Source organism: Glarea lozoyensis, assembly GCF_000409485.1.
Source record: "Glarea lozoyensis ATCC 20868 chromosome Unknown GLAREA10, whole genome shotgun sequence".
Classification (NCBI taxonomy): domain Eukaryota; kingdom Fungi; phylum Ascomycota; class Leotiomycetes; order Helotiales; family Helotiaceae; genus Glarea; species Glarea lozoyensis.
In genome coordinates this window covers 1,104,757-1,119,311 of record NW_007360984.1, presented here as the reverse complement: position 1 = coordinate 1,119,311, position 14,555 = coordinate 1,104,757, and the positions used below count along the sequence as shown (strand labels likewise).

General features: G+C 46.1%; 6 protein-coding genes across 6 annotated transcripts; 3 read left to right on the top strand and 3 right to left on the bottom strand.

The window, feature by feature from the left end:
- Positions 1–366: 366 nt before the first annotated feature.
- On the top strand, positions 367–3,519 carry GLAREA_05410 (Calcium ATPase, transmembrane M; the record flags this gene model as incomplete). The annotated part of the gene is made up of 4 exons (XM_008078699.1): positions 367–484; positions 534–691; positions 741–3,379; positions 3,432–3,519. The coding sequence occupies 4 exons, from the start codon at positions 367–369 to the stop codon at positions 3,517–3,519; spliced, it is 3,003 nt and encodes a 1,000-aa protein (XP_008076890.1).
- A 260-nt stretch (positions 3,520–3,779) lies between these two features.
- Positions 3,780–4,583, bottom strand: GLAREA_05409 (N-terminal nucleophile aminohydrolases (Ntn hydrolases); the record flags this gene model as incomplete). The annotated part of the gene is made up of 4 exons (XM_008078698.1): positions 3,780–3,923; positions 4,009–4,460; positions 4,507–4,525; positions 4,581–4,583. 4 exons carry the CDS (start codon positions 4,581–4,583, stop codon positions 3,780–3,782), a joined length of 618 nt encoding a protein of 205 aa, XP_008076889.1.
- Positions 4,584–5,166: 583 nt separating this feature from the next.
- On the top strand, positions 5,167–6,748 carry GLAREA_05408 (Ubiquitin-like protein; the record flags this gene model as incomplete). The annotated part of the gene is made up of 2 exons (XM_008078697.1): positions 5,167–5,303; positions 5,356–6,748. The coding sequence occupies 2 exons, from the start codon at positions 5,167–5,169 to the stop codon at positions 6,746–6,748; spliced, it is 1,530 nt and encodes a 509-aa protein (XP_008076888.1).
- A 591-nt stretch (positions 6,749–7,339) lies between these two features.
- GLAREA_05407 (60S ribosomal protein L36 (TRP36)) lies at positions 7,340–7,894 on the bottom strand (the record flags this gene model as incomplete). The annotated part of the gene is made up of 4 exons (XM_008078696.1): positions 7,340–7,420; positions 7,482–7,563; positions 7,630–7,730; positions 7,841–7,894. 4 exons carry the CDS (start codon positions 7,892–7,894, stop codon positions 7,340–7,342), a joined length of 318 nt encoding a protein of 105 aa, XP_008076887.1.
- A 2,244-nt stretch (positions 7,895–10,138) lies between these two features.
- Positions 10,139–12,958, bottom strand: GLAREA_05406 (uncharacterized protein; the record flags this gene model as incomplete). The annotated part of the gene is made up of 2 exons (XM_008078695.1): positions 10,139–12,622; positions 12,674–12,958. 2 exons carry the CDS (start codon positions 12,956–12,958, stop codon positions 10,139–10,141), a joined length of 2,769 nt encoding a protein of 922 aa, XP_008076886.1.
- Positions 12,959–13,188: 230 nt separating this feature from the next.
- GLAREA_05405 (uncharacterized protein) lies at positions 13,189–14,207 on the top strand (the record flags this gene model as incomplete). The annotated part of the gene is made up of 2 exons (XM_008078694.1): positions 13,189–13,555; positions 13,609–14,207. 2 exons carry the CDS (start codon positions 13,189–13,191, stop codon positions 14,205–14,207), a joined length of 966 nt encoding a protein of 321 aa, XP_008076885.1.
- Between the last annotated feature and the right edge of the window lie 348 nt (positions 14,208–14,555).

Here is a 14,555-nt window from a genome sequence, read left to right as displayed (position 1 = left end):
CATAGACTAGATCCCCCACCTTTTGATTATGGATTCGCTTGCTGGGGAATTGTGGCAATGATAGCGCCAAACCTCGGAGTACCTTGAGGACAGATTTACAAATTCCAAGTTAAATAAATAAATTGGCCAACGCTTTATTGGAATTTTAACTGAAAACTCAACTCTACTTCGATCAAGCACAGAATCACAGAAATATTATCCGCAAATTTTCTGTTGCCAGTAATTCTACAAGTCGCATAGTAGTCAGGAACTAGAACACGGCGGAACCTCGGCTAACAAAAGTGTCCTCTTCGAAGAAGACCGAACAGTCCTTTTCTCTAAATCTCACGGAAAAGCTGATTCTATGATTTCTGCAACTTTGTAGTTATGGAAAACGCATTTTCGAAATCGACTGGTGAGGTGCTGAAGCACTTCTCAGTCACAGAAACACAGGGATTATCAGAGGCGCAAATCAACGCTTCGAGGGAAAAATATGGTCGTAACGGTACATACATCGGCCTATTCTTTGAAGGCAAAGAGCTAACTTTCCTTAGCAATCGCGGAAGATCCCCCAACTCCTCTATGGGAACTGATTCTGGAGCAATTCAAAGATCAGCTTGTTATAATTCTATTGGGATCCGCAGCAATTTCCTTTGTGCTGGCGCTTTTCGAGGAAGATGGGGGCTGGGCTGCTTTTGTAGATCCAGCAGTTGTAAGTACTAGAAGACTTTTTTTTGGCAAGCTTGTGCTGACGTCTATAGATTCTTACTATTCTGATTCTTAACGCGGTCGTCGGAGTATCACAAGAAAGCAGCGCCGAGAAGGCGATTGCCGCATTACAAGAATATTCTGCAAACGAAGCGAAGGTTATTCGAGATGGTCATGTTACAAGGGTCAAGGCGGAGGAATTGGTTCCAGGAGATATCATTTCGATTGCCGTTGGAGACAGAATTCCAGCAGACTGCAGGGTGTTGAGCATCCAGAGTAACAGTTTCGCGGTCGACCAGGCAATCCTTACCGGGGAGAGCGAAAGTGTTGGAAAGGACACCGAGCCAGTCAAGGATATTCAAGCTGTGAAGCAGGATCAGATCAACACACTTTTCTCCGGAACCACCGTGGTCACAGGACACGCTACAGCAATTGTAGTCCTCACTGGATCAAATACAGCTATCGGAGACATCCACGAAAGCATCGTTGCCCAGATTTCAGAGCCCACCCCACTGAAGCAAAAACTAAACGATTTTGGAGATACTTTGGCAAAGGTCATCTCACTTATCTGCATCGCTGTCTGGCTGATCAATATTCCTCACTTCAGTGATGAGTCCCACGGTGGACTTGCAAAGGGAGCTATTTATTACCTCAAAATTGCCGTTTCTCTCGGTGTCGCAGCTATTCCAGAAGGTCTAGCTGTTGTGATTACAACATGTCTAGCACTTGGTACGCGCAAGATGGCTGCGAAGAACGCGGTTGTTCGAAGCTTGCCATCAGTTGAGACTCTTGGAAGTTGTAGTGTAATCTGCTCAGACAAGACTGGAACCTTGACTACCAACCAAATGAGTGTCAGAAAAGTAGTCTTCATCAACGAGGCCGGCAATGATCTTGAGGAGTTCCAGGTCGAAGGAACGACGTTTGCTCCTCATGGAAAGGTTACATCTAATGGCAAAGAAATTCCACATCTTGCTGGAAAGTCTGCTACAGTATTTCAAATTACCGAGGTCGCAGCACTTTGCAACGACGCACAACTGGCCTTCGACTCAAAGACCGGCTATTACTCCAACGTTGGAGAGCCTACCGAAGGCGCCCTCCGTGTACTGACTGAGAAGATTGGTACCAATGATGAGGCGCACAACCAGACCAGAGCTGGTGTCGCCGCATCTGATGCGCTCCACCTTATGAGCTCCTGGTATGAGAAGCGAAGTCCTCGTCTTGCCACATACGAATTCTCCCGTGATCGGAAGAGCATGTCCGTCCTTGTGGGTGACAAGAAATCCCAAAGACTCTTGGTTAAAGGCGCCCCCGAATCTATCATTGACCGCTGCACTCACACTCTCGTTGGATCCAACGGGAAGAGAGTCCCACTGTCCAAGAATCTCTCTCAATTGTTACTCAAGGAAGTTGAAGACTATGGAAACAAAGGCCTTCGTGTCATTGCACTAGCCAGTCTTGACGATGTTTCATCCAACCCACTTCTGAAATCAGCTAAATCTACCGCCGACTATTCGAAACTGGAGCAAAAGTTGACCCTCCTGGGTCTTGTCGGCATGGAGGATCCACCACGTCCGGAAGTAGCGGCCTCCATTGCGAAATGTAAAGAAGCTGGAATCCGTGTTATTGTCATCACGGGCGACAACCGCAATACCGCCGAGACTATCTGTCGACAGATTGGTGTCTTTGGGGAGCGCGAAAATCTCGAGGGCAAGAGCTTTACTGGACGGGAGTTTGATCAGCTTAGCGAAAGCGAGCAATTGAAGGCTGCCCAAACCGCATCTCTGTTCTCACGTGTTGAGCCAACCCACAAGTCGAAGTTGGTTGATCTCCTTCAATCCAACGGCGATGTTGTTGCTATGACTGGTGACGGTGTCAATGACGCTCCTGCACTTAAGAAAGCTGATATTGGAGTTGCCATGGGCTCTGGAACTGACGTTGCCAAATTGGCTTCTGATATGGTTCTCGCTGATGATAACTTTGCTACCATTGAAGTTGCGATCGAAGAAGGACGCTCTATCTACAACAACACCCAACAATTCATCCGTTACTTGATCTCATCCAACATCGGAGAGGTCGTGTCTATTTTCCTCACGGCTGCCGCTGGTATGCCTGAAGCTCTCATTCCAGTCCAACTCCTTTGGGTCAACTTGGTCACCGATGGTCTCCCTGCCACTGCTCTCTCATTCAACCCACCAGATCATGATATCATGAGAAGGAGACCAAGAAAGCGTGATGAGCCTCTTATTGGTGGCTGGTTGTTCTTCCGCTACATGGTTATCGGTATCTACGTAGGTCTCGCAACAGTAGCTGGTTATGCTTGGTGGTTCATGTACAATTCTGAAGGTCCTCAAATCTCCTTCTGGCAGTTGTCTCACTTCCACCGCTGCTCGACTCAGTTTCCGGAGATTGGCTGCCAAATGTTCTCTGATGACATGGCCAAGTCGGCCTCTACTGTTTCTCTATCCATCCTCGTCGTCATCGAGATGCTCAACGCCATGAACGCTCTTTCTTCTAGCGAGTCACTGCTTACTCTCCCACTTTGGGAGAACATGATGCTCGTTTATGCCATCACTCTATCTATGGCTCTGCACTTCGCCCTCCTTTACACACCTATCTTACAATCACTCTTCTCGATTCTCCCACTAAACTGGAACGAGTGGAAGGCGGTCCTAGTGATAAGCGCACCAGTTATGTAAGTCTATCTATCCCATCAATGCCCTGAGACGTAAACTAATGTGTATCAGATTAATCGACGAGGGACTCAAGTTTATGGAGAGGCAACTTTTCATTCAGAAGACGAAGGTTATTGAGCCAAGGGCTAAGACGGAATAAATTCGACGGAACCATAGAGATGGTTGTATAGTATTACACTATTAGATTATATACCATAGACAATACAGATGTACCTATTTATGAATATTTGATATTTTTAGAACACCTGTCAAGTGTTCGATGGAGCGTGGTATTCTTTGTGACCATGTCATGTTCATTCGCTTCCCAACACCAAGGTCTATGCGAAATCTAATACTACACAAAGCGAACTCGACGCCAGCTCTGCTCTGAAACTCTCCAACCCAACCAGAACGGCCATCTTAATCCTGTCTACCCTTTAATAACCGCTTGGTGACCTTGTCTTTCTCGATAACATAAACGTGAGCTCCCCAACCTGATAGCGCATCTCTGTCAACTGCGTTCAAAAGTGCCTGCGAAATAGTCTCGAAGAGGTCCTCTGGTCCCTGTAAAGTATCACAATTAGCTTCATCCCCTTTTCGCATCGCCTCTCTTCAAAGGCAAAGTTTCTTCGCTCCATGGGCCACATACCAAATCTGGTTCCCATAGACCTTCACAAGTACCAAAAAGCTGATCACTCGCCGTTCCGCTGACAATAAAATCCTTTGCAAAATCGATACAGCCGATACTATCAAATCCGCAAATAAACGGCTTCCCACTCTTCTGGTCGATCCCCGCAACAACCGGGCTTACGAAGTATGGACCGAATCTCTTCTCGTACAGCGAACTGGACACTAGGTTTGCCATTGTGCTAGGCGAGATGTTGCGTTCCTCGCGGAGCCGGTACATGTTTACTTTATAACGGAAGAGGTCGCTGACGGTCGATACGTCTGTGGCGAGACCGGTGAGACCCAGATAGACGTCGCCGTATGAGAAGATCTTGGGGAAGTTGTTGGATACGGTGAGGGCTTGGAGTCCGAGTCGGAGATCGCATGCTATGGCTACGCAGTCCTTGCCTACCATCGCTACGCAGGCGCCACCATCTAGGATTTGTTAGACGGGAAGGTTTCGAGGGGAGGAAGATCGTACTGATGGAGAAGGGGGAGCTCTAAAGATGAGGATTAGCTACTGTTGATATCCGTTTTCGCATTGACTGAGCTTACCATTTTGATATGTTAATCTCGATTGAGGTTGTGTAGGATTGGGGATATCGACAAAATCTCTGCGACCTAGGCGAGAGTTTTGTTACTGGCGATTGTGGATGGTTGGGGGACTTGGAATTGATTATTCGACTGGACGAGGTTGTACACCTGCAAGGTAGACACGGCTGTCGCGTCAAACGAAGCTCTCAGGAAGCTTGGACCATCTTGACCAATTATTACAGTGATTCAGGCACCCAAGCGATGGACTCGTATGTTATAACAAGAAGTCAATTCTCCTTAAATTTGAGACTTCCTTCTTCCTTAACAGTTTATTCTGTCTCGAGTCTGTAGTTGAAAATCGACCCCCGTCAAAACAACAAATATTCTACAAAACACCTCTTTCTGAGCGAGTCTTCGAAACCGACGAGGCTGTAGAAGAGGAAAGAACCCCGCCACTCTCCAACAGCATCTTACAAACCCCAAGTCAACAACACTTTAACTTTCTTTTAAAGAACATACGCCTTTCAAGTCGCATCTGAGTCAAATATACCCACGGACGTTGAAGAACTTAGTTCTACGAAACTTGCGCCGGCCGCACTCAACCAGCATGGCTTCTCATGTGGTAGTCACAGACACAGCTTTCCGGAGGCAGACGGTGAAGGTTACGCCAGGAATATATATGACAGATGTTCTGGGTGAGGCCTGCCGAAAGTTTGGAGTCAAGTCGGCCAATTATACACTCAAGTATGTGCCATTTTTCAACAGATTCATGGATAACCACACTGACAATTACTAGATACAAAGGCAAGCCAGTGGATCTCTCCAGAACATACCGCCAAACAGGCCTCGTCTCTGGCGCGAAACTCGAACTAGTAGTCGCCTCTCGATCACCTTCAGTGGTTTCTGTTGCCCTCCAACTTCCAGATGTATATTCTTCAAGTGTTCCAAATGGCCGATTGACAGATAAATTCCCAAGCGACACCACACTATGGCTTATATTGCGGAAGTTCGAGAACACACCTGAGCACAACTTTAATTTTACGGCGCGAGGGGTTAGCCAGGTCGAGAATGGGAATGTGCTGGAAGCGAAGATTTTCTATGAGAAGCCGGTGGTCCAACTCATGGCGAGGGAATTTTCATCTTTTGAAGAACTCCAACAGACGCTTGCGCAGTTAGGATTTAACAGCGGAACTGGACTTATTAAATTGAAGTTTTCACGAACGACAACGCCTCTGGAGGAAGCACGAGGCGAGATTAGTGCACATTTCAAGCAGCTGGCAGAGAAGGAGGCCGCAGCAAAGGAGAAGGCAGAGGCAGAAGCGGCGGCTAAGGCGGAGTCTGATGCGAAAGAAGGAGAAACGGCAGAAGCACAAAATGTTATTGACAGTGTTACTGGCGACGTTGAGACCCCTCCAACCAATAAAGGTGTCGCTGGCGACGTTGAAATGACTGACGCTTCACAACCACCAGAACCATCAGCAGCCGCATCGACATCAGAGGCGATTAAAGAGGACGTTCTGGGTCCTGGTCAGCGTCCTATCTCAATATACTCTCCCCCAAGCTCAGATACGCCAAAAGCTGCTTTGCAACCGGTCCAGGATGATGATTTCGAGCCATCGATAGTACACGCCAAATTACATCAAGATCGTCTAAAGAATAGTTCACATAATAAGCGACTGTTATCTAATGCTGAAGAAGAGAGGCTAGAGAAAGAGAAGGCTGCAAAACTAGCAGCAGCGAAAGAAGTCTCTGTCAAAATCAGGTTCCCAGATCAAGCGACTATCGTCTCACCCTTCAAGGCAGATGAGACAGGAGCTGATTTGTATACATATGTATCGAATGTCATTCGTGCAGGTGACCAGCCGTTCAAGCTTGTTTGGAATGGTAAGGGTGTACAAACTGTGCCCAAAGATGATAAGAAAAAGCTTATCAAGGACCTGAAGTTTGATGCTCGAATGCTAATTAACTTCGTGTGGGAGGACGGAGTCAACCCTGCTGCAAAGAAAGCACCAATATTGAAACCGGAGTTCGATGAGAAAGCTCAGGAAATACCTGTGCCAGAAGTTCGACCCCTTCTTCCACAATCGAGTGGATCCAAAATTGGTGACACTATGGAGAAGGCAGGCCAAGATGTTGCTGCTAAGGTGAAGGGGATGCCGAAGTGGTTTAAAGGGCTTGGGAAGAAGTGACGAGGAGTTCATGATGTAGCGATTGTCTGTGAATTTGTTGGTATTGGGGGAAGGGAAGCACCTATTTGGCATTTTAGAATAGAGGGCATAGCGAGGAGTTGTCTGTTTACAGAAGTCATTGCTGTCATGGCCCGTCAAAAGACAAACCCGAATAAATGATGATTTGGGCTACTGATGCTGAGTATGTTCACCTTGCGATTTATTTTCGCGGGCCGTTGTATACAATGAATGCGAGATGAAAATAATCAGTTCATATAATTCGGTTCCGAGAATGTTCTCAGTCAATAGTTTAAATGGCAGGACCGAAGGTTGTTTAGGGAGAATATCTTACGATTAGTAGATAATATCAGGCAAACTAGACCTTTAACCGCAGTATGTACGCTCTTCAAAAAAGATCAGACACAGAATATGATATTTGAAGTTGTTCAATTTCTCAGATATATGACGCTGGTGTTGCTAATCATCTCGAATGAGGTTCGATACTCTTGGGTATCATGAAAGATGCATTTTCCTTTTCAATCATACAACTCCAGGCCCCATCACAATCCGTTCAAGATCACAACCGCAGAAGGTGGAAGTGATGCGAGAAGCTTAGTGACCAGCTCTTCTCGACTCGGCGATAACACGCTGCAACTCGTCGACCTTCGCCTTAGCACGGCCGAATGTACCGAGCTATTTAAAATGTCAGGACTTGGTTAAGTATGTAGGATATTTTGGCGACCGAGAAACATACCCTCTTCTTCGCGAGCTTACGGGCACGCTTGTCCTTGCTGTTACGGAGGAGCTCGACAACACGACGCTCATATGGTGCGAGACTATTGAAAGTAGAGGTTAGCCTTCATCCTAAATATCCACATCTGTAACTGAGATTTGCGACGTACCCAGAAACCTCCTTGACGATCTCTCTGACGAAAGCAGTGCGCTTGCTCAAGTGACCTTTGGTTCTGCTGACTCTTGGCTTGACAGTTCTGACTTCGGTTTTCTACACAATCGCAAATCGATAAATTAGCCCGTTGAGTCCATCATCATCTTTGCAAGAAAAGACGAGATCCTCCAAGAGGTGAGACGGGCGATGAAGTGTAATTAACGTACGTGGCCCTTGTTGGTGCCAACGGCAAGGCCGCTGCGTTCCTTGGTTGCTGCCATTTTATTTGTTTGGCGTGGTTGTCGTTGGATGTTGTCGTGGAGGGGAAATTCGAAGTCGCAAAAGTTCGAGATGGAATTTGCTCTAAACTCGCTTACGATTTGTGTGATCACGTGTTGACTGGATTGTGTTGAATTCAAGGGGCCGTGCACGGATAATCCCGCAGCGACTCCCGCTATCCCTCATTGAAGCCTCTACGTTTATGTTATTTTAATCAACTTTTCGTATATGCTCAGATAAATTAATCTGCCTTCACGTTTCTTCATGCCTTCGATAAGCTCTTCATCTTAATTCCTCGGTTCTTAGCTTATTAGCTTCGTCTTGTCGAACTTTACGGCTCTCATAACCGGCATTGTTGCCACAACGAGCAATATTAAACGTTATGACTGGGGAACTACAATATAGAATGAAATGCTTACCAGTATCTCACAGAGTGACTAGTCAATTGCTACGTCTGATTGGAGATGGAACTTCGTAACGTTGCTGTACGGTTATCGTATTCTAGAGAACACTTTATATCCTGGCAGTTTCCACATTGGTATCACCGAAGCTTTCTACTAAGACCGCCATGCGTCTTACCGTTCGCCTCTTCGTATTCAACTAGTAAGTACAACATTGTGTCAAGAGCCTTCTAAATTTCAAATCTTTGGCTGATGGCATGCTTCCTCGTGTTAACTCCGTTAAGAAAAATACGAAGAGGTGGAATCTGTACAACTTCACTTGACTGTTGGTGATCCTCTAACTGCAGCAGGGAAGTTTGCTAAAACTCGTAATCAAAGTGCGGTAGCCGGCTAGGTCTCACCTCATTCAATGTTGGTAGCTGAAGCCCTTTGCTGCAGAGAAGCTTGAGCTGAGGCCCGAACCATGGTTAAGTCGGTTTGAAGGATTTGAGTGGGCGGCATGATGCAGGCTGATAAACCAGAAAGGCATGTAGTACAAGTTCAAAGTTGGAGATATAAAGCCTTGCATTGTGTCTTTGAAACCATTTTATCTCTAGACTTCTCAGACCCTTATACGCTCGTGTCAAGTTGGCTAAATTTCGACTACAACACAAAATATTTTCAACAATTTCACATCATAACAATCCAATCTCAAGATGTATACATCCTCGATCATACTGTTCATCCTCTCGTCTCTTTCATCTACATCCGCCTTTCCAACGCTTCTCCCGAAAGACACATGTACTTCCCCAACAACATTTACCATTAATGGCTTCTCAACTTTCACACCCGCAACAGGCAATCCAAAACCAGCCGCTGTATACTTCTCATTCAGCGACGACTCCAACTCAACAAGCCGTACCCAATGCGTCCGAACAGGAGACATATACTCCACCGAGCCTACATTTTGCGCTGATGGGAGAACCACATTCACATTTGTTGACCGGACTTTAACTATTGGAGAACTTGTAACCAGTTGTACTACTGGGTAAACTCACCCTCATTGCCTCTAGAAAAAAGGGCCTCACTAATCTGGAATAGGACTGAAAGCCGCATTTACGGGACTTCTTCGATTTCCACTTATTGCATTCCCAGTCAACCCCCTCAACCTAATGGATTCGGTACTCAATGTCTGACGCCTACAGGGCAGGTCAGCGGAAATTTTCACACGGCGGGTGTTTAGATTTTAGCTATGGCGTTCACTCAATACATCTCACTGGGGTATTATTTCAAGGTGCAATCACTAGAAGGCAGTGGAGGCTGCTTTGAAATTGGGCATAGATACATCAAAAGATGATTTAGATTGTTTAGACTAGGTTTCAAAATATGATAGAAATGCTTTGTTTGTCTCAACCTATAACAGAAACTGAATTTGCTTTTCTTAGAATTTTGGATCTCATCGTCCACAGGTATCTCGGAAATGGTCTACTGCACGCGCTGGGAATGTTTGATTATCCGACTATTCATGTTTTTTTTTTAGCAAAAGTTCAGTATTCTAGAAGGGTAGCTGATGGCTATTTGAATTAGATTGCAAAAAGATTATGGCTCTTGCAGTACCAAAACCCAAAAGTTCGATGGACGTTTATCATCTTCCTAAGCTCACGTTCATAAGATGCCAGGTGTCAAAACTAGTAAACCAGGTATCAATAGGAAGACATCCCCGCAAACATGCTCAGACGAAACCGTCGTCCAGTAATTTCGGGTATCAATTCAAGCGTTACATTAACAGCAGTCTGGACATATTCAAAGTTATAGGCAGTGAGCGCTATATCGAGTATCATACCACACAAACTAGTCGTAGAGGACTTATTTCTTCCCCTTCTTCCTCCACTCCTTCTCCCTCGCATACGTATTCTGCTCTCGTCCTTCCTCACCCTGAATCTCAGCGATGAGTCTCTTATACTTTTTCTCATAGGCAGCATCCCTTTCTCTCTTCTCCCGCAGGCTTTCCCTTGCAACCACAGCCGCATCTTTACGAAGCTCTCGCATGGCACCCTTCTTCTCCTGTTTATATTCCTTGCGGAGTTTGGCAGCTTCCGCACGGTCGCGATCGGCATCGTAGTGCTTATCAGGGTTGAATGTCTCTTCAAATTTGGGTATGGATGTTTTGATGGCGAGTGGCCTATGGTGATGCAGTTCCAAGGGGCGTTGATTGAGAACGGAGTTGGAAAGAGCAGTGGTGATTTTTTTAGTCAATGATGTGAGAGACTTCTGAGTATTAGACGGTAACAAGGGCCGGCAAGTCTTGTTTCCCAGATGCTTGAGTATCTTCAAGCTCGGTTCGAAAATCTCGGTGAAAGAAGCCTTTCCAGACCATGTTTCGGATGCGACTCCAAGTAGAGAAAGATTTGTATCTAGGAGAGCTACTTTGAGTGATTCCCCTTCCGCTTTGGAGCGCTCTTGAGCGACGCAGTCCGAGAACCTTAATTGTCGTCCTGATTTCAAAACTTCTGCTATACGTACAGATGTTTTAGGCTCGTGATATGGAAAGTTTCCGGGCAAAATCAGCATTCTAGAAGGTGCCAGAGTACAAAGACTATTCTCGATGAAACTTATCACTTCCGGAATGTATCGCTTCGACAATATTTGATATTGCAGGCACAATGTGCACATGTATGCTCCAACAGCATAATCGAAAAGATTCTGAGGAATCTTCAAAGCGAGGTATCTACCCATAGTCAGGAGGGCAGGAGTAACGACTTGGTGAAAATGATCGGAAGTGGGGAAAACGGTTCCAATGGCTGTCAGTATTATCAAATCACCAGGAGTTGGTGATAGCGATCGAGATTCGTTAAATTGCTCCAAATGGCTTCGGAAAGAGTTGGCGATTTCTTTGGGATAGCTTTTTGCTAATGAGTGGATGTGCCGGATTAGAGTCTCCAGAACTGAGAAGGGTGGCAATTTCGATTGATTTGCAAGATATGAGATGTGATCGATGAGAGATATAGCAAAATTACATAATTTGCTTTTGTTGTCGCTGTTGAGTTTGGGATGGTATAGCGCTCTGATACGTTGTACAACTGTTGGAAGATCAAGCAACGAGATGCCTTTTGTAATCTCGAGTAGCTGTTCATGCGATTCTGGACACTTGAAAGTGTATGCCAGGTTTCCATTGACACCGTTTTTTTCGGGAAATTCGATTTCTTTGATTGGAGCATTTGCACCCGTGAGAAATTCAGGTCGCTTGGCTTCTTCTTCCGTTAAGAGACCCTCTAGAAAATCTGCATCCTGGTCGCCGTCGTCGTCGCCGTCTGCTTCCAATGATTCGTCAACTGAATCTTCTTCTGATACGATCTCCTCGACATCTGATCCACTAGCAACCAGATCATCGTCAATTAAAAAGTCGTCCTCATCCTCGACACCTAATTCTGCCATGGTTGGACGCTTCTTAGAAGGGCGAACTTTTATACCAGCCCCTAGACCAAACTCATCCTCGTCCTCATCTTCGTAGTCCATATCATCATCATTGACGGCGGTGGCTCTGTCGTTGATATCTTCTTCGTCGCTACTCTGGGGCTCGCCATGCATTCGCCGCTGCCGCTTTTCTTCCAATTGTTGCAATTTTCTCGACTCCTCTGCTATCCTCTCATCTTCTGTTTTCGTTCTCTCCGTGGGTTTAGATCTCTTGTCTTGGGCCATTTGACGTAATCTAAGATCATACTCTTTGTCAAATTTGATTTTGTCGGCCCCAGTTAACATCGCAGCTCGGTCTGGGTTCATTCCTAAAGTATCCATAGCCGGTGTTGACTTCGATTTTGGACCGATACCGCGTAATAGAGCATGAATATTTGATAATTCTTTATCTAGTTCCTCCCGGAGGTCTTCATCATCATCCTTCGCTTGTTGCCGCTCATACTTGTGGAGTTTAGATTTCGCAATCAACTCGGTCATAACCTCCTGCTTAGATTTCTTTCTCTCAGGCCGATCGTCCTGCTCCTCTTCATCTTCCTCACCATCATTGAGGGACCGACGTCGTTTGCGTTCTTGTCGTTCCTCGTCAGACGGATGGTCTTCGGCGTCTGATAGAGCCAAACCTGCCTCATCGAAGTCATCAACAAGCGCTGGGGCGTCCAGTGACAAAGATTTCCCCATGTGAGTGAGTCCTTCTCCCATATCATCATCCTCCAAATCGAATGCCGAGTGCTTGTGGTGTCGTTGCTTCTCGAGTGTAAAACGTTCCAGCATCTTCTCCTCTGGTGCCATTGAAGGATCATTCTCTCCAAAACGCTTGTCTACGATCCCTCCCACCTTTTTACGCCGTCGCATATCTTCCTCATACGCCTTAGTGAGCTGTGAAGATTGTCAGAACTAAAAATTATCATATGCAGCACGAAAACTTACCCTCTCCTCAGCGAGACCTTTCGCTACGCCCGGTCGTCGAACGGTCGCAGTTGACTTGTTTTGGTTCGTGGTAACCTCAAATTTTGGGGCTTTTCCAGACATCTTAAATTCGAAAGGATTGAATTGCTCTCGAATTCCGTCCAGAGCCACTTTCTTTCCCACTCGCTTCTCCTTGTTCCCTCCATTTTGAGCATTTTGTTTTCGTTGCTTTTTTGACTGTTGCGGGCCTACAAGGCCTTGCTCCCGTAAAGATGCCTTCAGCCTTTTTAGTTGTGAGGGAGGCATTGCGCAAGTCGATTGTTGTGCTATCCAGCGCGAAATTTCCGACCCTCCAGAATATTTTTATCAGGTTAATCGCTTATCGCAGCGCCATAAAGTGGCACATGTGGCAGAATTTAGGCGGTCAACAGACGACCTGTTAGGTACCGGCTTGTGCTGAGTACTTGCTGCCAAATACTTGAGTATAACAAACTCACTTTGTTTTGAGGATCCTTCTCGTATGAAATATTCTTACGATGGCGGCGCTGTCGCGTGCCGCTCAGGAGAGACTTTTCGTGCTCGGAATTGGCATCGGAGCAGTTGTTGCTCTTAAATGTATGCGCAAGTTACTAATTTATTACCGCGATAATGCTATCCTACCACCCGTCGAGAACAAACCTCAGTATATTACGCAAAACGTAGAGGATGCTTTGAAGGTCTCAACACTTGACAAGCTTCTGGACAGCCCTAACTACTGTATCCAAGAGACCACAGCAATCATCGTTTGCGAACGAGCACTTCACGATGACGATGCGCTGAACACCATTCTCCACTGCGCGACTCGACCGGACTATGACACGAGAGAAAAAGGCATTCGAAGTCTGACCTATGTCGTAAACAGTTGTACGTTCTTCCCTCTAACTCCACAACAGTAGTGTCAACTTACATTGATTCAGCTACCATCCATTTACTCAACAAACCTAAAACTTACACTGCACTCGTCAAATCCCTAGAATACAGCCTCAAAGATTACGAACATGCAAAGTATGACAAAGAGTGGGACAACTGGCAGCTTCGTGATAGCCTGGAGCAAGAGTGTTTGCTGCTCTTGGGTCAGCTAGTCGAGAAATTCGGGGTGGAGAGTCTAATCAAAGCCAAGTTTGTAGAGCGGTGGCTAGCAAAGGAACATTGGGGGGAAGACGACCGAGAACGGCAAATCAACTTCCTCGAATCGCTGCGGACGCGGAACCAGTTGAACGAGCTCACGTTACCTCTAATTCGAGACGTAAATGGACGGTCGCAACTTTGCAAGAACAAATTACTCCCTTTAGATTTTGAATGGGATCTTCCAAGTGCCAGAGATGTCAGGATGACGAACGGTGAAGGGACGTCTGGAGAGGAATGGGAAGGAATGCTGGTTGAGGGGCGGAGACGAAGAGACCAGAGCTCGGAAGAAGATATCATAAGAAGACGAAACCGAGAAGCAATGGTACTAAATGATGGGACGCGGCCGCTGGGGAGGGACGATATCATCCAGCGATCGACTACAATTTGAAAAAAGTGGGAGGCCGTCCAATTGGAGGGTCGTTACTCTTACTAAAGTCAGGCTGTAGCCTTTTCATAATATGGAATGTTATGCCACAACGGAGGCTGGGGCTGGATTGCAGGCATTTGGGACCGTAAAGGAAAACCATTGCCAGATTTAGCATAAGGCTCGCCCAAACAAAGATACAGTTCATGATCTTCTATAGGACAGCACATCACAGCAATTCATTCACTCTACGAATCAAAACACCTCCATGGGCACATCGCTCAGCGTTTGATGGTAAATATTTGAGTGGTAAATCATGCTTGCGAGTAGCAAATCCGTCAACCTCGGCATCATTGGCATTATTGCCACCAT